General features: G+C 44.0%; 1 protein-coding gene across 1 annotated transcript in view; it reads right to left on the bottom strand.

The window, feature by feature from the left end:
• Window positions 1-20133: 20133 nt before the first annotated feature.
• The window catches only part of LOC111147154 (emopamil binding protein like), a 30486-nt gene continuing 29788 nt past the window's right edge, over window positions 20134-20831 (bottom strand). The window contains exon 4 of the mRNA XM_022503055.1: window positions 20134-20557. Coding sequence (XP_022358763.1) covers window positions 20317-20557 — 241 coding nt within the window. The 3' untranslated portion in view covers window positions 20134-20316. The remainder of the gene's footprint in view (window positions 20558-20831) is intronic.

Raw genomic sequence — 20831 nt, 5'->3', positions numbered from 1 at the left:
CCTTGACCCACTCCTCCCCACAAGCAACTTGGAACCTGGAAATATCCATGTGGATATTTTTGCAGCCTACTTCAAGCATGAAATCACAAACCTAAACAAATTAGTTCTCACAAAAGCATTTCCAATTCTTCAAATAAAAGGAGGAATCACGATTATAAATTACCTCCAGATTATGAACATGATACCATATCATTTTGCCATTTTTATTTACCTTTTTAAATTCCACAACCTTCAATTTCATAAGGCATGAAATGCTGGCTTAACATGGGGGGAAATATGAAGGATATAAATAAATGTATACAAAGATTTTGAGGGTTACGAAAATTCTTCCATGAGCGAATCACTACCAAGATGGAGCTGCAACCCCATCCTTTGCTCAAATTATGCAGTTAAGTGCTCTGGTTTGGAGACTGGCCTTAAAGTTGGTCAGAACTGACTAGAACACTAGCTCTGTGCCTCAACAGCTGGGTAACCTGGGCAAATTAGTTAACCCAATTAAGCTCCAGCTGCCTCATCTACAGAATGGGAATGATAATAGGGAGTACTCACAAAGTTCTTGTGAGAATTCAGTGAGGTAATTGTCCATCTAGTCAACTTGAATCTCTTGAGCACCTACTATGTTCCAAACACTGAGCTATGTACAAGAACAGCAGGCTGGAGATACACCATCCCTGCCCTCTGACACACAATCTAGCTTTCGATATGGGACAACTTTGAAGCCATGCTATGGTACGTTAGAGCTGCATATGAAACACAGAGTTCTGGGGTCCCAGACTTTCCTTGCAGCCTTAGAATCTTCCAGACCCAGACTTGTTCTGGAGTAAAGACGGTGTCATAGCTGGTGAAAGGGTAGAGGCAGTGGGAGTGAGGTCACAAGGCAGCTCTTGGGAATTCTGAAACCTTGAACACTTAGCCTCCATCTGCCTTCCTACCATATCTACTGACAGCTTCTCCTCTGGCTTTTCCTGGTCCAAAGCACTTTCAATAAAAGTACTGTAAGCCTAGAATTAATATCTCCTCGATGCACCTTATTTTTGTATTCTTTGAGTATACTTGACCTACAATGTTACATTAGTTTCAGGTGTACAACATAGTGATTGGACAAGTTTATACATTGTTTTCTTCACCACATTTAAATGCACTCTCCTCTTACAAAGGCTAGTAGGTTGAATGGCCAAAAATGATTTCAGAAGACTGGAAATTGAAGCCCACACTCAATTCCAGTACTCTTTGAAATTCTACATTTACAGGTTCATTCCTTGGACTTCAGTTTTTAAAAGGAAGTATTGCTAGAAGAAGGGCAGCAAAGATAGTTTAGTTATTTGCACTTTAATGTGGATGAATTCTCAATATCTTTTTAGGAGAAGTTTTGTTAAGAATGCAAAGCTAAAAAAAAAAAAAAAAAAAAAAAGAATGCAAAGCTAAAAGTTGAGGACAGCTGAAAAAAGGAAGGCATGCCCCCAGAAATGAAAGAGCTGGAAGTTCACAACTTTGCTCAAGGCCATAGGAATGTGGGCCACTGATCTCTCATTGTCCACACAGCAAGAATTTATTGTGTGCAGAAAGAAGGCCTAAGAGGGAAGGTCTGGGTATGTGGGACTGCCACCTTCTCAGGCACTTGGAAAATGGTGGCCTCGGGCCAGGGAGTGGAGAGCTAACTGGCCAGCCTGGGAGCACCCCTCTGGAATGGGGAGTGAGTGGGGAATGAACAATCTGGCCTCTCCTTCCTCCCCGCCCCACCATTATCCATCAGAGGCTGGCCTCCTAGGGCATAGAGCAGGGTAGGCAAGGGTGAAGAATGGCACATGGAAAATAAGCAGCCCAAGCTCTTTTATTTCTGCTCAGTAGGGAGTACTAATGTACAAGGGACAACTAGCCAGAAGGTAGCATCAGTCTTTAACTGGAAAAGCCACTTTTTCCTTAGTTGTATCCTATACTTGGAGTGGGGCTTCTCTGGGTACAGGACAAAATCATGATCCAGGCAGAAGTGAAGATCACAGAATTCCATGGGCCTAATCCTACCTGGGCAGGGAATTCATTCCTATAAACTAGCATTCCAAACTCTTCAAGTAAGTCATTTGCAAAGGTACCCCGTTCTACTACTCTGAGAATAAAATTAAGTTCTCTAGGGATCAGATGACCCCTAGGAATCAAGAGCTCTGGGCTGTGGGGGTGAGAAGCTTGCTGGTTATTTTGTTCTGACACAGCCATGGATCACAAGGTTCTTACACAAGCTTGGGGGTGGCCTGTGATATTGTGAGCCCTTCCTTCCCCTCAACTGGTGATGATGACTCAGATTTCAGAAAGGAGCTCAACCAGCAGGTTCATCTTGGGGCCCTTCTCAGCCATTTTCTAGATCAACATTAAGAGCTGGTTTCAGACCTGAGAAGCCTGGACATTCACTCCCCAGGCTCTGCCAGCAATATTCTAGTAAGTTGGGGCTAGAATATGATGAGTATACTACCTGAAGGGCATCATGAGGAGGGACAGAGAAAGACAGTTGTGGAGACTTGTGGTTTAAGGTTGGGATATGCAACATACATGTAACTCTACTAAATGCCCAAACCTCACTAGCGGGACAGCAAAGACATTTAAAAAAAAAAAAAAAAAAAAAGGGAAACCCCACATGACACAGAAAGCAGAAGAGAGAGTAGCAGGCTCGAGAAAGCAATAAAATTATGGAAGATGGAAAGTGATGTCATAGACCAGACAAAGTGGAAACCGAAGTGGGCTGAGGTGTGTATGTATGTGTGTGTGTGAAGCCCAAAGGACTTCCTCTGTACCAGGCACTGGTCTAAGTGTTGAAGGCACATTGATTCATATAATACCCCAACAATGCTGGAATTTGTATCCTAATTTTGGGGATGAAGCACAGAGAGGTTAAATAACTTGTCCCGGGTCACATAGCAGAATCTGTAGAGGCGTGGCCCAGAGACCATGTTCTATAGCCTCACAGTGACAAGCAAGCCCTTCTGCGCCAAACCACAGGAGATCTCCAGACTTGGAATATCAGGAAGCTTCAAAATGGGGCTGAAAATAGAATTGGTAGGAAGCCCGTATGAAGAGACAGACCCTCAGACTCCTTCACTATCTTACTCGGGCCAGGCAATTGCCCCTGTGCTCCCTGGAGGATACCACTGGTTTATTCACTGGAGGCATTACCCAGTTGAGGATGAGATATTTATGAACACAAGAGAATTCAGTGAAAGTTCATGAACTGACCGGTGAGGCTATGCAGACCCCTTCCCCATTCAGCTCCTGTGTGCCGGCAGAAAGGTCTTGCACTCCCCAAGCAGGGACTGGGGGCTCCTCTGCAGGAGTTCTGACCAGCTGGAGAGAAGGAATTCAACACTGACATCTGAAGGTCCTCTCATGAAACAGCTGGCTCACCAACTGATGAGTCCTGCCCACAGAGCTGGGGCTCATTGAACAAACTTCTAGCAGCTTTTTGGTATCTTCCTCTTTTTTCTACCTACATTTTTATCATGGAAAAAATTAAACATATAGGAACTAATGAACACCCTTATCCCTACCTTTTAAGTTGTACAATAATTAGCATCTTAACATATTTGCTTTATCTTTAAATATAGAAAAATAAATACAGATAAATATATGTCCATATAATGTTTCTCTAAACCATCTGAAGATAAGCTGCAGACATTGTGATATTTCACCCTTACATATTTCAGTAGAAGGTCATTATCACACAAAATCGAAATCTATACATAATCCATGATTGCACCTAAGAAAATTTAAAATAATTCCTTAATATAGTCTAACAGTCAATCCATATTGAAATTTCCCTCATTGTCCCTAGAATGTCATTGCATTAGGTTATTATATCTCTTCATTCTCCTTCCTAGAGCAGTCCTCTTCCCTTCGTTTTTCCCCCTCCCCCTTTGGAAGGGACCAGGTCACTTAACTGAAGGAGGGTCTCACAACTGATTTGCCTGATTGTTTCCTTGTGGTATCATTTAACTTGTCCTTGTATCTCCTGTAAACCCTGTCAACTGGAAGTTAGATCTAAAGGCACAGATAGATTCAGATCAGATGTTTTTGGCAAGTTATATGGGTTTTCTACTTCATATTGCATCACATCAGGGATAACATCTGCTGTCTCACTAGTAGTGAAGTGAAGTTTGGTAAAGGCAATGACCACTAGATCTCTCCACTGTAAAGATCCACTTTCCCCTCTGCAGGGGCTGTGGATGACATCTGGCACAGCGTGCATATCCTGTGCAAGGCCTTACTCCAATGTAAACAGACAATAAAGGATGGTGGGACATCTGAGAAGGAGCCTCCAACATGTGAGAGAGACAAAAACAAATAAAAACCAGTAACTCAGAAAAAGAGATCAGTGCGGGAAACAAAAGGAAATTTCCCCCGAGCAATAAATATCCTTAGAAATAAGAGAAGATATCACACCCATAAGGCAAGATTGCTATAAAAAGTATTTAGAAAACAGGAAAGAGCTCTTGGAAATCTACACTGAAAATCAAACACAAAGTTGGAAGATGAGGTAGAAACAAAAATCTCCTGGGGAACCTGGGTGGCTCAGTGGGTTAAGTGTCTGACTCTTGGTTTCAGCTCAGGTTGTGACATCAGGATCATGAAATCAAGCCCTGCATCAGGCTCTGTGCTGAGTGTGAAGCCAGCCTAAGATTCTCTCGCTCTAGATGCCAGGGTGGGTCAGTCGGTTAAGCCTCTGCCTTCGGCTCAGGTCATTATCCCGGGGTCCTGGGATCAAGTCCCACATCAGGCTCCCTGCTGAGCGGGGAACTTGCTTTTCCCTCTGCCTGCCACTCCCCCCACTTATGCTCTCTCTCTGTGACAAATAAGTAAATAAAATCTTTAAAAAAAAAATTCTCTCTCCTTTTGGCTCTTCCCACTCCCTTGCACATGCTCTCACTCTCTCTGGAAAAAAAAAAAAAAAGAAAGAAAGAAAGAAAGAAAGGTGAAGGGGGATGAATTATAAGATCAATAAAAAACAAACATTTCCCAGAACACATGAATTTTACCTTGAAAGGGTCTTTGGAGGGCCCAATAGAAATATATTTTATAAAGATAAATACAAAAACACAGTATTAGGAAATTTCAGAACATCCTAAAAAGAAAAATAGGTCACATACAACAGATCAAAAGTGAGAATAGCATTAAAACATCTTAATGGCAATACTGAAATCTAAAGGATAATGGAGCAAAGCTTTCAAATTTCTGAGAGCAATTTTAACAATGAAGTTGGACTATAACCCCTTAGAAAAAAATAAATATCTATGAATCCATGCTGACGTAAATAAATAAATGAATGACTAAATAAATGGAGAAAGGAGAGCTCTACCTTACAAAAGAATTACATTGACAAATGTAAAAGAAAGGAGGAAAATAGAAAATTACTATTAAGAATATTACAGTAATAATTGTTGTAGGCAAGATTTACCAATTGAGGCTAAAATTAGTGGGTAAAAAGTTTGAGGATAAACAGGATATTTGCATTGTCTTAAAGTTTGCCCACAGAGGCTCCTCAAAAAATTAAAAACAGAACTACCATATGATCCAGTAATCACACTACTGGGTTTACTCAAAAAATACAAAAGCATTAATTCAAAAGGATACTTGCACCCCTGTGTTTACTGCAGCATTATTTACGATAGCCAAGATAAGGAAGCAGCCGAAATGTCCATCCATAGATGAATGGACAAAGAAGATATGGTGGAATACCACTCAGCCATCAAAAAACTGACATCTTGCCATTTCAAGTGGCATTGATGGAACTAGAGGGTTTTATGCTATGTGAAATTAGTCAGAAAAAGACAAATACCATATGATTTCACTCATATGTGGAATTTAAGAAACAAAACAGAGGATCATGGGGAAGAGAGGAAAAAATAAAATAAGACAAAATCAGAAAGGGAGACAAACCATAAGAGAATCATAGGAAAAAAAAAGAGGAAAACAATAAAAAGGAACAAAAAACAGGGCTGTTGGAGGGGAGATGGGTGGGGGATGGGTTAGCTGGGTGATGGACATAAAATTTAAAAAAAAAATGTTAAAAAAAAAAAAAGGAATTTTTAACACTCCTTGAAATGGCAAGTGTTTAAACCTTGGGCTACCCTCCCTGGGCACACGTGGGGGTGGACGGCCAGGCCAGAGCCACCCAGTCTCAGTTTCCGTGTTTATTTATTTTCCCTTGAGCATTTAAAAAAATATTTATGTGTGCCTCAGGTATTTTAGCCAATACTTTATCTCAGTGTTTAGAACAAAAATGTTATGATTTTACAAGAAACATGGATTCTTTTCAACTTTTTTTTTTTTTAATATTTTACTTATTTGACAGAGAGAGACACAGGGAGAGAGGGAACACAAGCAGGGGGAGTGGGAGAGGGAGAAGCAGGCCTCCTGCCGAGCAGGGAGCCGGATGCAGGGCTGGATCCCAGGACCCTAGGACCATGACCTGAGCTGAAGGCAGATGCTTAACCATTTGAGCCACCCAGGTGCCCCTCTTTTCAACTATTTTTAATACAGCAAAATAAAGATTAAGAAAAAGGCTAAAAAAAGATGTGGCATATATGTACAATGGATTATTATTCAGCCATAAATATGAATGAAATCTTGCCATTTGCAACAACATGGATGAATCTAGAGAGTAGAATGTTAAGTGAAATAAATGAGTCATAGAAAAAAATACAGTATGTCTTCACTCATGTGGAATTTAAGAAACAAAACAAACAAGCAAAGGGAAGAAAAAGAGAGGCAAACCAAGAAACAGATTCTTTTTTTTTTTTTTAAAAGATTTTATTTATTTATTTTGAGAGAGAGACAGTGAGAGAGAGCATGAGCGAGGAGAAGGTCAGAGAGAGAAGCAGACTCCCCGCGTAGCCGGGAGCCCGATGCAGGACTCGATCCCGGGACTCCAGGATCATGACCTGAGCCGAAGGCAGTCGTCCAACCAACTGAGCCACCCAGGCGTCCCCAAGAAACAGATTCTTAACCATAGAGAACTCGCTGATGGTTACTAGAGGGGAGGTTGTGAGGGGCTGGGTGAAATAGGTGATGGGGACTAAGCAGGGCACTCGTGGTGAGCACAGCATGATGTATGGGAAGAGTCGAATCACTATATTGTACACCTGAAACTAACATAACACTGTATGTTAACAATATGGAATTAAAATAAAATTTTAAAAAAAGTATGTCTACCAGTATATTTATTAATTATGAGAAAAAAAATAGTAACTCACAGTGGAGAAAACTGGCACGAACCATACAACCAAGTGGTCAAGATCAACACCATCAGTAGTAAGTCACACCACCTTCACATGCCCCTGATCAGATGCACTAAGAAGGGCACATCACCTCTGTGCTAAAAATCTTGCCAAAAATCTAGAACCTTGGTCTAATCATGAGAAATCAGAAAAATGTAAATTGTAGGACAGTTTACCAAATACCTGACCACTATTCTTCAAAACTGTTAAGATCATGAAAGACAAAGTAAGACTAAGGAACTGGTCCAGATTAAAAGATACTAAGAAGACTCCACAATGAGATGTAATGTGGGAATCCTGAAATGGACCCTGGAAACATAAAATGACATTACTGGGAAAACTGATGAAATCCAAAGTCTATAATGCACTCAATACTAGTGTATCAAAATTAATGCCTACATTTTGATCATTGTGCCATGCCTATGTTAGACGTTTGCATCGGGGGGATATCGGTAAAGGCATTAGATAGAAGGCTGGTTTTTTTTTTTTTTAAAGATTTTATTTATTTGACAGAGAGAGACAGCGAGAAAGGGAACACAAGCAGAGGGAGTAGGAGAGTGAAGAGCAGGCTTCCCTCGGAGCAGGGAGCCCGATTCGGGGCTCGATTCCAGGACCCTGGGATCATGAACTGAGCTGAAGGCAGATGCTTAACGACTGAGCCACCCAGGTGCCCTGAGAACACAGATGTTTTTGGAGCATTTCTGAAAGTCTAAAGTTATTTTCGAATAAAAAGTAAGAAAGCATTCTGAGAGAAAATTATTGTTGTAACCTAATCAACCAATCATGTGAATAGAATAATGACATTTTCAGACAAGCAAGAACTCATGCACCTTTTATCAAGAAGGCCACTGGTCGTTGTGCTCCCTCAAGAGGAGAGACCCAGGGCACCTGGGTGGCTCAGTGGGTTAAGCCTCTGCCTTTGGCTCAGGTCATGATTTCAGGGTCCTGGGATCGAGTCCCACATCGGGCGCTCTGCTCAGCAGGGAGCCTGCTTCCTCCTCTCTCTGCCTGCCTCTCTGCCTACTTGTGGTCTCTCTGTCAAATAAATAAATAAAATCTTAAAAAAAAAAAAAAAGAGGACAGACCCAAATGAAGACACGGGATGCAGGCAGCATGAATTCAGCACAAGAGGGGAACAAAGGGGGTTTCCGGAACATAGAGCTACCTATACTGCTGGGAGCAAGAGAACCAATGGTTCCCACATGTGTCACTTACATCTTTTGTCATAAGACAACAGAAACTAATAGTTTACCTTATTGTTTGATTCTGTCAGTGAAGTTTTCAGTTTTGACAGGTTAGGTTGTCTTATTGATAAGTATGTAGAAAACCAAGCAAACAAATAACACAAAGAAGGGCAATTATCAGCTCCTGGGGAAACAAAAGTTTGCACTGGAAAGAAATGTAACTGTAGTGTACTATAATGGCCCAGTTGTGAACAATTTTTTCATATTCATAACAGTGTACACACTAAATACTCATTTAACCAAAAGTTTCTATTGGGAATATGGGGGAAGGGATTTATGTGTGAGGGTGGAAATTAGGGGAGAGTGCAAGAGAGCGCAAGTCTCGCCTTCCTGGGTCAGAAGAGAATATGTTGTGTCTTCAGTTGAAAAACAATCAAGAAACAGCAACAGAAACATGGGGCAAAGAAGTATGGAAAATATCAGAAGACACAGCTAAAACAGCTGTTTCTGGGGAAAAAGAATTAGGAGTTTGTAGCGGGTGAGGCAGGAGACTGCTGTTTTTCATTATAAGCCTCTACTTTTACTTCACTTCTTAAGCCAGATATCTGTATTCTTTTTATAAAAATAAAAACATTTTAAATAATAAATAAGTTGAGAGCAACCAAAACATCGTGCATAACCATGCTCACTCCACGGTTAATTTAGGCCTCTAAGGCCAACTCCTTGTAGGCTCAAGCCTTGCCCGCTTGGCTTTCCTTCCTACTCTCCCTGATTCTTGGGGAAGGCTGAGCTTCACCTGGCTGGCTCCAGAGGGCCTCTCCCTTCCTTGGTGCTTCCTTGGCACCCATTTGTCAGAAAGGTTCACCACCCGTGGAAGAGCTCCCTGGCGGCCACGCTGCCCTTCCAGGTGCCCGCCCCCTCCACACTCCTCGGGACCACTCTGGGCAGCGTCCTGTTCTCTGGCTCACGGAGCCTGTGACCGTGAGGAGCTTCCCGGCAGAGAAATGCTGTGAAAAACAAAACAAAACAAAACAACCACCATGAAAGAACAAGTTTTTGATCTCCTTCCTTTTTTTTTTTTCCCCTGACTTACCTTCAAGAGTCTCCCACGACTGCCAGGTTCCCCGGAGCATCTTTGCAAGAAAATGCTGCTACCGCAGCAACTGGCAAAGAAACCGTTTAGCTCTTCCGTGCTTACCACAGGCGAGCACGGTGGTACTGTGGGCCCAGCTCTACACCACTCTCTCCACCCACTTCCTTGCCACGGCCTCATCATGGGTGGAGCGCCCTTTGGCGTGGAGAGGATGACGTCAGCGGGGCGTGGCCACGTTGCTTTCTTTGGCCAATGGGATGGGCACAGGTGGCACACATGGAGCGGCTGGAAATGTGCTTGCTTGCTGGTTCTCACTCTCTTTTGCTTCTGCCAGCGCTATCGGAGGAACAAGCTTGGGCCAGTCCACTGTCTAAGGAGAGTGAGAGACCTGTAGAGCAAAGCCGCCAAGGGGGTCCAGAGACCTGAAGTGAGAAGCGCAGCCACTCAGCCACTGCAGACTGAGCAGAGTGGACCAGCCATGCCCAGTGCAGATCAGCCACATCCCAGACAACACAGAGCTCTGAAGGCAAATGCTTCCTGTTGCCCTGAACTGAGATTTTTGTAGTTTTTTTCTCCCCATGACACGAGCTGACAGAGCCATCAAGTGTTGGAAAGTACCCGACTACTGTTTTATATCAAGATTTCACATATCGGGCGCCTGGGTGGCTCAGCTGGTTAAGTGCCTGCCTTCTGCTCAGGTCACAATCTCGTCTAGGCATCGAGTCCTGCCTCGGGCTCCCTGCCCAGCGGGGAGTCAGCTTCTCCCTCTACCCTTCCCCCCTGCTTGTGATCTCTCTCACTCTTTCTCAAATAAATAAATAAAATATTTTTTAAAAGATTTCATGTATATAAAATAATGCTCAGGGACAGTATTTCAAGTACGAGTCTGAGAAGTAGCCATTGTCACTGCACTCTCCCCCTCTGCAGGTAGGGGTGCATACTCCTTTGTTGTGATTGCATTTATGTTGGACTCCCTTGGGTACAAAGTGATAAAACTTATGCTTAAGTAAGGTAGGATCTTTTTTGCCATCCGCCACACCTTTCTGAAGCTATAACTTCTCTTCCTCAGCTCATAAATGATTAAAGACTCAAGCTATTTTCCTGTGTGAAGTTGTGTTAAACTGCAGGTTGGAATTCTTATATTCCTTGGATTCCCACTTTCACGAGCTCTTGGGGTGTTGCTAGCCACCAGACTCTTTCCCATCTTGGCATTGTTTAGTTGAGCTAACATGAACACACTACTTAGATGGTCTGCTGACAGCACGTTTTAATAAGGGGTGAGGAGCGGGCAATAGGTTCCAGAAGCCAGAGATCCAGCAATGGATTCAAAGCAGAGACTCCTGTATGATGATCACGAAGCCGAGAGGAAGAAACTACCTTGAAGCAGAAGGGGAAACACACCTTGGTTGGGCAGGACCCACGGGGACCTAACCACACTCAGGACTGTAACAAAGCATTCCCATCCTTCCAGGCAGTGTCAGCTTTTCTTGGAACAGAGCTGTTCAAGGTGGTGGGGCAGAGGTAGCGGGTAGAGGTGCAGGATGGCAGAGACTCCCTGAAAGCTTGAGGGTCTGGGACTGTGGAAAGGAAGAAAGCCAAAGAGGAAGGACAGGTACATTCATGGGCTATGGTTCACAAATAGTTTTAAGAAAATAAATGGAATACTACATTTTCAGAATGCCAGCGGGAATAGCCAGGGCTAGTGTTCTGAATCAGGAATGAGGCTGTATTGGATTTGCTCAGCTAATAAAAGCCTCCTCCTAGGCCCAGGGCATTTTAAACAGATGTCAGGGAACACAGTATGAAGAACCAGGAGGGAGGGAATCAGGAAAGGCAAGGAGATCCTTGTCCAATGGGATCCCAGCCTCAAGGTGAATGGTGCCCTCTGGGAGTGAATCTGGTGGACAGTGAAGATGTGAATTCACAGGAGAATCCTCTCTCCTCTCCTGTTGCCCGAGGACGGCTCAGCTACTAGGCAAACAGGAATATGGTAGAAAGCCAGGGCTGAGTAGGATTAGGCCTGGGGAGATGAGCCAAGCAGGGCTGGCTCATGATGTGGTGAGCTCAGGTTCACTTTTGGGAGGGATTGGTGTCCTCGGAGATGCCATCTGGGGTAGAATGTGGCCACGAGTCAAGGCAGCTGACGGCCCTCAGGAGGTGGCTGGGGTGTGGTTTGGGCTGATGCTTCCCAGGTGGGTTTTGTGAAACTCTAGTCTGAAGGATGGGAAGTGCTGTTGACTTGAACAGAGGCTCCATGGTCCAACAGGCTTGGGAAAGGCTGGGTTCAGTGACACAGAAGAGGTTTTTCCACCAGAGGATATCGGAGTCCTTAATATGATGATGGGAATAGCCAATCTGAAAGACTGATCATAACCATGGAACCCTTTCCACATAGAACATGACATTGAACTGGTGAGCTATGGACAACAACCACTTTCCAGCATGGGGGCTGGGCATCAACTGGGGGCTGGTACTCACAGGGAAAGGACCTGGCTCCTTGCTTGGGGGCACCATCACCACCACTGTCAAGGACCTCTGCACTGGCTAGGTCTACTTAGGTTTCAGGGTCAACATGCAAATGAACTGAGGTTTGAGCCAGATGTTGCCCACTCCCCAGGGAAACTGGAGCGCTAACTAAACAAAAAAGAGCAGGAAACAGTCCAGTTAAAAGGTATCTAGGCACTTAGGCAGGAGACTGGACCCCAGTGGATCCACAGATCTGTGGTGTATGGACAGTCCCTCAAAAGACCAAGATCAAACCTCCAGGAGCCCCTCTCCACCAGCCAGAGACCTCAAGGCTCCGTGGCACGCCTTGGCTCCAGAGATGGTGGGGCAGCCACAGGGAGGACAAGCCCAGGGGTCCAGCTCAGCTGCTCTGGGTAAAATGCAGGTGTGGCCAAGCTACAAGCGTAGCTCTTTCCAACTCCCTCCCTGCAGGAGGCTTGGGGACTTCACTGTCCCTGGTGCTCCAGGTCTCTTGTGCTGCTGATACCATTCTCTCCAGGTGCTGGTGCAAACCCCTCTTCCTGGAAGCACAAGCAGAATGTTTTCCTGAAACAGAAGGATGGCAAGAATAAGGAATCCCAAAAGCACTTTCCAATCCAGTCTCAGAGGGTCCAACTGACAAAGTGTCTGGGCCTACAGGCTTTTTAATTTTTACCTTTTATTCTCTTTGATGTGCGTGCTCAGAAGCCCCAGGTTTTGGCCAGTCCTGCTCTAGTCTGGAGCACCTGCTGTGTTGAATGGTTGGTTCTGAGACAGTCTCTCCTGTGCAGGCAGTGGCAATGTCATATATTCCGGGCCTGGACCCTGGACACATGCAAAGGCAAATAAACGTCTGAGCTTTTATTTGGATAAGAACAGCCTATTGCGTATTTTTTTGTAAGATTATTTATTTGAGGGGCACCTGGGTGGCTCAGTGGGTTAAAGCCTCTGCCTTCAGCTTGGGTCACGGTCTCAGGGTCCTGGGATCGGGCTCTCTGCTCAGCAGGGAGCCTGCTTCCCCTTCTCTCTCTGCCTGCCTCTCTGCCTACTTGTGATCTCTCTCTCTGTCAAAATAAATAAATAAAATTTTAAAAAAGATTATTTATTTGAGAGAGAGAACATGCATGAGCAGGGGTGGGAAGTAGTAGATGCAGAAGGGGAAACAGACTCCTTGCTGAGCAAGAAGTCCAATGGGGGGCTCAATCCCAGGACCCCGGGATCATGACCTGAGCCAAAGGCAGACACTTAACCAACTTAGCCCTCCAGGCACCCCGCTTTTGTGTATTTTAATAAACATCCTTACAACTGCACGTGCCAAGTGCCACCATTCTCAGTTTCTGGATCAGGAGAGGAGTTAGCATCTTGCCCTGAATCCCAGCACTGGTCAGCTGCAGAAGTGGGTTCGAACTCAGCACTGCTGGTGGCAAAGCCAGGACAGCCCAGCTTCAGGTTCCAGCACGTGCCCTCCTTGTGACCTTGGGTGATCACTAGTCTTTCTCCGTCAGCTTCTTCTGCCACAGAAGGAAGATGATCATCGCTGTCCGTGGAGTTCAGGGGATCACTGCAAGGATCCGATCATACAATGAACAGGAAAGTGCTTTGAAATGGAGTAAGTATGCATGCAGGGCGGTTATAACACCCGGTCCTTTTCCTAGATACCAAATAACCCGGGCTCCCCAAAGATACCACTGTCTCCGGCTCATGCTTCGCGACTGACTAGGAAAAGGAAAAAGGCCAAGAGGTTCAAGAAGAAGTACGTGGTTTCTAAAGCGGAGACCTCGGTGCCAGGAGCCTGCGAGCCCACAGGAAGTTAGGGAAAGAGATTTCACAAGTGGGAGGCTTTGAACTTAAGCCTGGGAAGAGCCAAGACCTCATCTTTGCCTTCTACCCCCACCCAAACCTCCTAAAGACTCCAGACACTAAAAATACTCTGGCCATCTGCTGCCCAGGAAGGCAGTAAGTCACTGGCCTTTGAGCACCAGAATCCAGGCCAGGCCTGGCCTAATGTGGCCAGTGGCAGCTGACAAGGCCCCACGGGTAAGTTCACTTCTTCCCAGCCAGGCAGTTATCAATAGCTTGTCCATGCTCAGAAGCTGCAGGAGAGTGCCCTGGGGAAGTGGGGATGACGTTGAAGTGTTCTTGGGCCACAGGTGCCAACTGGGTATGCAGCGATGAGAGAGAAGCGTGTTGTGGAAGGAGGGGGCCTCCCCGGGAAAGGGTGTTGGCTCCTGTGGTGACAGGCCACTGCTTTATGATCTAGAATAAGGTCATCTCGTCAACATCCATAGATCAGGTACTCGACTGCTGTCCTATTACCCTGGGGCCACCAGATGTCACTGTTAACAGGGAGCATGAATATTTGTGGTCTGAGCTGGGGACAGGCACTGCATTTATGGAGACAGTTTAAATTGTGCGCGCTCAGGGGAACACCAGTGATCTGTTTCTTGCCTCCAGTTCTTTACTAATGAGATCCTACCCCCAGGTACAGAAGTCAGTCCAATTCCCAACATGTAATAAAAAAAAAAATAGCCCCAATTTTTTACTGTAAATACGGTCACATAAATCAGAAAAGAGAAGCCATCATCAACAAACACATTTGTGGGGAAGAGGTACTGTGCTACTCTGCAGTGTTGCTCAAATCTGAAAAGGTGGGGACCCCTGAGAGTGTGTCCTCTACTTTGTCGCCCCTCGCCCTGGAAAACCACTGCATCATACAAGTTAACTGCTGTCACCTGACCATTTGGTCCAACCAGCGAAAAATACTAACAGGACAATACAAAACACAAAGTCAAGCGATGAAATTGAGAGACTCAGAGGATCAGAAAGGTGCTTAGGCTAAATTTTTTAGATCATAAAAAAACGAACAAAATTGAATAACTTTCATAACTTGCAAGCTCCTGGGAATATTTCTAACGCTACTGGGATAGGAAGAACACTGGGTCCAACCCCACTAAAATGCTGTGTGGCCTTGGGCAGTTAGCTAAGCCCTCTGAGACTTCTTGTGTATAAACTGTACCTCTCCAAGGCCCCTTGACATTATAAGGTTCTAGGACTCGGTGTGGCCTTGAGGTTCCTGGGAGTTGTGAAGATGGACACCAAAGATAACAATATGAGGCCACCCAGGGCCGCTTAAGTGACACGGACAAGGGCTATAAGAATTCGGAGTCCTTCCCTCTGACTCTCAGGGGACTGAGGGAAGGCTTCTGGAAGGGAAGGGATTAACACGTAGGACATAACACCACAGCACGCTCAGCACACTTGATCCCTCCCTTGAAGAGCTGGGAGGTGGCCAGTCAAATATTTTAAGATGTCAACCTGATCTGTGTTAACATAAGCATCTACGGAAAGCAGTTTCCAAAAATAAATGATAAACTCTACCTCTCCACCTCTGTCAGTGCATGCATTTCTCGAGAATGGGGGCATGTTCTAGAATACTCTCCACAGTTGGTTTTGCGTGTCCACGTAGAACAGATCCTCCTTGGATAATAAGTTAGGGCAAGGGAGAGAGAGGAAGGAAGGGGTGTTAAAGTCCTACTTCAAATGTTAAAGTCTCCCCAAAATGTTAATACATGCACAGATAAGAGCTTGAGAACTAGAAACTAAATTTGTAATAGTGGTTCTTCCTGACGACTCTGGGTATAATTATTTTTTTCTTTATGCATATCTGAATTTTCCGGTTTTCGGCAATGCAAAATTATCAATTGTGTCATACATTTTTTATGCAAATACATTCAGGAAGGGTAATGGGGCAAAGTATAATCAGTTATTAACACCTTAATATTAATGAATGGATGTGAGTTGTTTCCCATAAGGAATTGGTGATGGGAAATGGATTTTGTCAGGTCTGGGGTCTTGGAGGGTCCAGCAGTGGTTAAGTGGGAGGGGAAAGTGCAGAGACTCTAAAAGGGCGCTGGGTAGACAAGCCCAGAGGTTAGTTCACATTATGCTTAGGGCTGCCGGGCCCTACCTAGCACCTCGTGGGCACTTAATTACAATTCAGGATGGCAACAGTTAACCTTTTTCATATAAGGCTTTGCCCAGTGATTCTCTGTATAAATTTATCCTTGCATTCAAACTCTAGCTTTCATAACAAACAAGAAAAAGTTAGTGGATTTTAATAATAACTTTAAAGAAAAACAAAGGCTTCTCTCCCCAACTTTTGGCATTTTGTCTTCCGTCGAGCCAGTCTCTGGCGAGGTGTTATTTTACACTTTCATACTGCAATCTGTAGACTTTTCCTAGAGCCTGGGTGCCAGTACTTCAGGAACTGTAGAATTAACATAATTAAATACAAAGAAACTATCATTCAGACCGGGAATTGAGATTGGTTATGCTGATTCTTTGCCTCAACAGTTATCTGGAAGGGAAGAATTTGCAAAGGAAATTTACAGTGTAAGCAAATACTGGGGAGGGACAGACTGACTTGTTTGCAGGAATCTAGTTACTTACAATATAAGCTATTAGTAATCCACTGCAAATCATTTTATATATTCATCACAGCAGGCCTTCTACAGTTGGCTCCCAGGCAGCAAATGTGAAGGATGGGGGGAAGGGTGGGAGATATTAAAGTAAGTGATCCCTAAGGGTCCAAGCAAAACTGAGGCTTCCAAAATAAATTTTGAACTGTCAGACTCCAAGTAGCTCAAGATACTGAGGCTTGAAGGAGCAACACTGAAGGTAGTGACTTATTTAACTGGATCTGAGATATCATCAGTTATAAGATACATCATACTTCGAAAGAAAATGAAAAAGCCCTGCCAACTAACTATGGCACAGCAACTGTACAACACATTCTAATTTTTAAAATATTAAAATACTGGTGACTAACATAACATAATAAAAAATCAGTTAAAATTTTAAAAAAATATTAAAATATGCAGGAAAAAAATCTATTTTAGGATCAATGAAATAGAGAATTTTATACCTTGTCTCCAACTCTCTCTGACAGGGAGGAGGGTTTCTATCTACCCTGATCTGTTAGGTTTTCACACCGGGACACCAATGTCTCCCCAACTCCCTTCATTGTGAAAACATTTCGATCTGTCCTTCTTTGACAGCAGCACGTATCTGTACTCCAAGTTCCTGTCAAAGTCTATAATCCCCATTTCTCTCCCAATCAACACTCAGCAAAAATTCTGTTGAGAGACATCATGTTTTCAGGGCTGCCTGCGGGTTCCGCAGCCCATCCATTTTTCTCTACTCTGTTTACCCTCGGATTGAGCCAGGTCAGCAGAGAGCAAAGTCCCGGAAACAACTAGGTAATCCCTCATGGAAAGGCTTTTGGACTCTCCCTCTGGCATCCTGCCTTCAGCCCGCATCGGGAATGCCCTTAGAAACAGCCCATTATCCTGAACTTACAGTCAAGGACACAGTGTTCTCTTCATGGCGGCCCACTGGAGACAGTTTCCAGGTCTTTGTGCCAGGGGTTTTTAAAAATCAACTTTTTAAAAACTGAGGTAGAACATATATAGAGAGAAGCATACCATTCATAAGCGTACAGCTGAATTATCACAAATTGTAACTACCGCGCGTATGAAAAAAACAGAAGACCAGCATCCCCTGGTAATCCCCTCATGACTTCCCCCATCACTACAGCCAACCATCCTCCCCAAAGGCAGCCTTTACCAGGTTTTCTAACACCACAGTTTGACTTGGATTTTGGACCTTCTATAAACAAAATCCTACAATATGTATTCTTTTAGTCTATTTTTTTCGTTTATCATTATGTCTGAGAAATGCATCCCCTTTGTTATGAGTAACGTTGTTGTTAATTTTCATTGTATAGTAATCCTTTGTATGTCTGTATCACAATATAATCATGTAGGTTGTTTCCAGTTTGGATTATTAAATGAATGCTGCCATTCTGGTGCACAAAGCAAGCATTTCTGTAAGGTATATACCTAAGAGAAAGAGAGCTCACATGAGTCGGGGGAGTGCCAGGGGGAGAAGAAAAGAGAGAACCCCAAACAGACTGCCCACTGAGCCTGAAGCCCAATGTGGGGTTCCACCCGGGACCCTGGGATCATGACCTGAGTGGAAATCAAGAGTCAGAAGCTTAACTGACTGAGCCACCCAGGCGCCCCAAACTCTGGTCTTCCACAATGTTGTACTAGCTTTCCTAGCCCGTGGCATATCATTCCCCTAAATCATCTTATTCTTTTTTTTTTTTTAAGATTTTTTATTTATTTGACAGAGATCACAAGTAGGCAGAGAGGCAGGCAGAGAGAGAGAAAGAGAGGGAGGAGGAAGCAGGCTCCCTGCCCAGCAGAGAACCCGATGCGGGACTTGATCCCAGGACCCTGAGATCATGACCTGAGCTGAAGGCAGAGGCTTAACCCACTGAGCCACCCAAGCACCCCTCCCCTAAAACATCTTAGAATCAACTTCTTAATTATCATTTTTTTAAAAGGTTTTATTTATTTATTTGACAGACAGAGATTGTAGGTAGGCAGAGAGGCAGGCAGAGAGAGAGAGGAAGGGAAGCAGGCTCCCTGCTGAGCAGAGAGCCCAATGTGGGGCTCGATCCCAGAATCCTGGGATCATGACCCGAGCTGAAGGCAGAGGCTTTAACCCACTGAGCCACCCAGGTGCCCCTCTTAATAATCATTTTTATTTATTTTTTTTTTTTAAGATTTTATTTATTTATTTGACAGAGAGATCACAAGTAGGGAGAGAGGCAGGCAGAGAGAGAGGAGGAAGCAGGCTCCCTGCCGAGCAGAGAGCCCGATGCGGGGCTCGATCCCAGGACTCTGAGATCATGACCTGAGCCGAAGGCAGCGGCTTAACCCACTGAGCCACCCAGGCGCCCCTTAATAATCATTTTTAAAAAATTTTTTGGGATTTTGATTGGGATAAGATTGAATCTATTTATCAATTTGAGAACTGACTTCTTTACAATATTGAGCCTTCCTAAAATCTGAAGATGGCCTATCACTGCACGTATTTGGATCTTATATAATTCTCTCAATAATATTTTATAGTTTATTTTCTTGTACATCTTTCAGTTTTCCTAAATATTAGAATGTTTTGATGCCATAGTAAATGGTATTTTATGTTTGAAACCTTTATTGACAACTGGTTTGCTTTTAATTTCATGGATGCGGTACCACATTGCTCAGTGCTTCCTTAACTGCTGTTCCACGAAATACCATCGCGCTTGTTTAAGTGGTCTGGTAAATACAGCGGGAAAAAGTGGGGTTCAACAAGTTCATCAAGTTTCTTTATTGCAGGACTTCTAAAGGCTTTACTGTGGTAATATAATATTCCTCAAACTTGTCTGGCTCTACTTATTCAATATTCAACAAATACCATTGTCAAGATACACTGGTGGAGAAGAGAAATCCCTTTAGGAGATTTGAAGAGGATTTAGCCCAGGAAATGAGGTGCTTACAAAATTCACTAAGAGGTTGCAAGGGCAGGTAATTGGCTAAGCTTCTAGGAAGGACTCCCAGATGCCCACAGAACGAACCCACCCCCAAGGGAGACAATACCAAAGAGGCCACCACTGGAGCGACTCAGCCCATAAACACTTCATTCTCATGCCCCCAATTCCAACTGCCTCTCAGTACCTAGGAGTTGGGACACAAATGGCAAAACTCCTCACGTGTTACCACAAAATGGCAATAATAATAACAATAGTAAATAAATAAATAAACAGGAGAAAAGGGAGGAATAGTCGAAATGATTTCCACGCTTTTACCCTCCAGATCTCACGGAAGCATTTCTGAAAGGGGAAACCAGTTTTGCATCCAGGACCACAGCCTCCAGCCTCTGCAGGAGAAGAAGACAACTGGAAGGAGGGGACGACGATGCAGACCGAGCTCTCAGAGCTACAGAACCACCACAACCTACCACGTGCCTGGTCTATGTGTGCCAGACACTTTTCTAGGCATTCATTACATCTCTGGTTTCACTTCAGAAACCGAAAGACAAATGAGAGGAGGCAACAATATGTTCTTGGAATAAAAAATTACTAGGCTCTACAGTATTCTATGATCATTGGTTTTATTAATGTGGAACAATTAATGCTAGCCATGAAAACATATAATTAAACGTGTTCTTATTACAAGTTAAAATGTATTCTCTGTTCCCCATATTGTCATTTAATTGGGAAAAAAAAACCCAAAAAACAATTAATGAAAACTTGCCACCATACAATCAATTTGAAATAGGCTGTTGAGGAGCAACAGTAGAAAAAGAAAGTGTACACAGGAATGCATTACATTTTGACCAGCCAAAAAGGTTTGACCCATTCTGACTTATAAAGCAAGATACCAGCATCTGCGATTTTGAAAATTCACTGGAACTTTTTCCCTGAACTGGTTCCTCTGTAATACATTTTCTTGAGTTCTACCCATGACTGCCACAGTAACAGTCCTGGCATTAGAATCCACACACTATTGAAAAATACCAGATAGACCCCAAAGTAGAGCCAATTGTTGGTGTTGAGGTTGGGGCTTCCCATAAGCCAGTCTGGGAAGAAGGTCATCCACCCGCCATACAATTCACACACGCACAGGGTAATCTGTAGGAAATGCCTGTTAGAGAGAAAGAAACAAGGGATCAAACCGTCAGCTCGGCGCAGCTTGACACCCCGAGTCCTAACATCTTTTCTCGAAAGGCAGCATTAAAGCAGTCTTCCTCAGCAGAAGACCTCTCTGAAGTCGGACCTCAGGTTTTGCACAGCGCTCCTTTGATGGGGCAAGTCAGTCTGATTAGTGGAAGACCCATGCAACCTCGGGAGAGGCAATACTGCCCTTTCTAGATTATTCTCAGAGTTAAATAAGGTCTCTCAAGTATCCTATTCTATTC

The sequence above is a fragment of the Enhydra lutris genome, unplaced genomic scaffold (assembly GCF_002288905.1).
Source record: "Enhydra lutris kenyoni isolate GAN:26980312 unplaced genomic scaffold, ASM228890v2 scaffoldscaffold15, whole genome shotgun sequence".
Lineage (NCBI taxonomy): Eukaryota > Metazoa > Chordata > Mammalia > Carnivora > Mustelidae > Enhydra > Enhydra lutris.
This window is presented reverse-complemented; position numbering and strand designations above follow the sequence as displayed.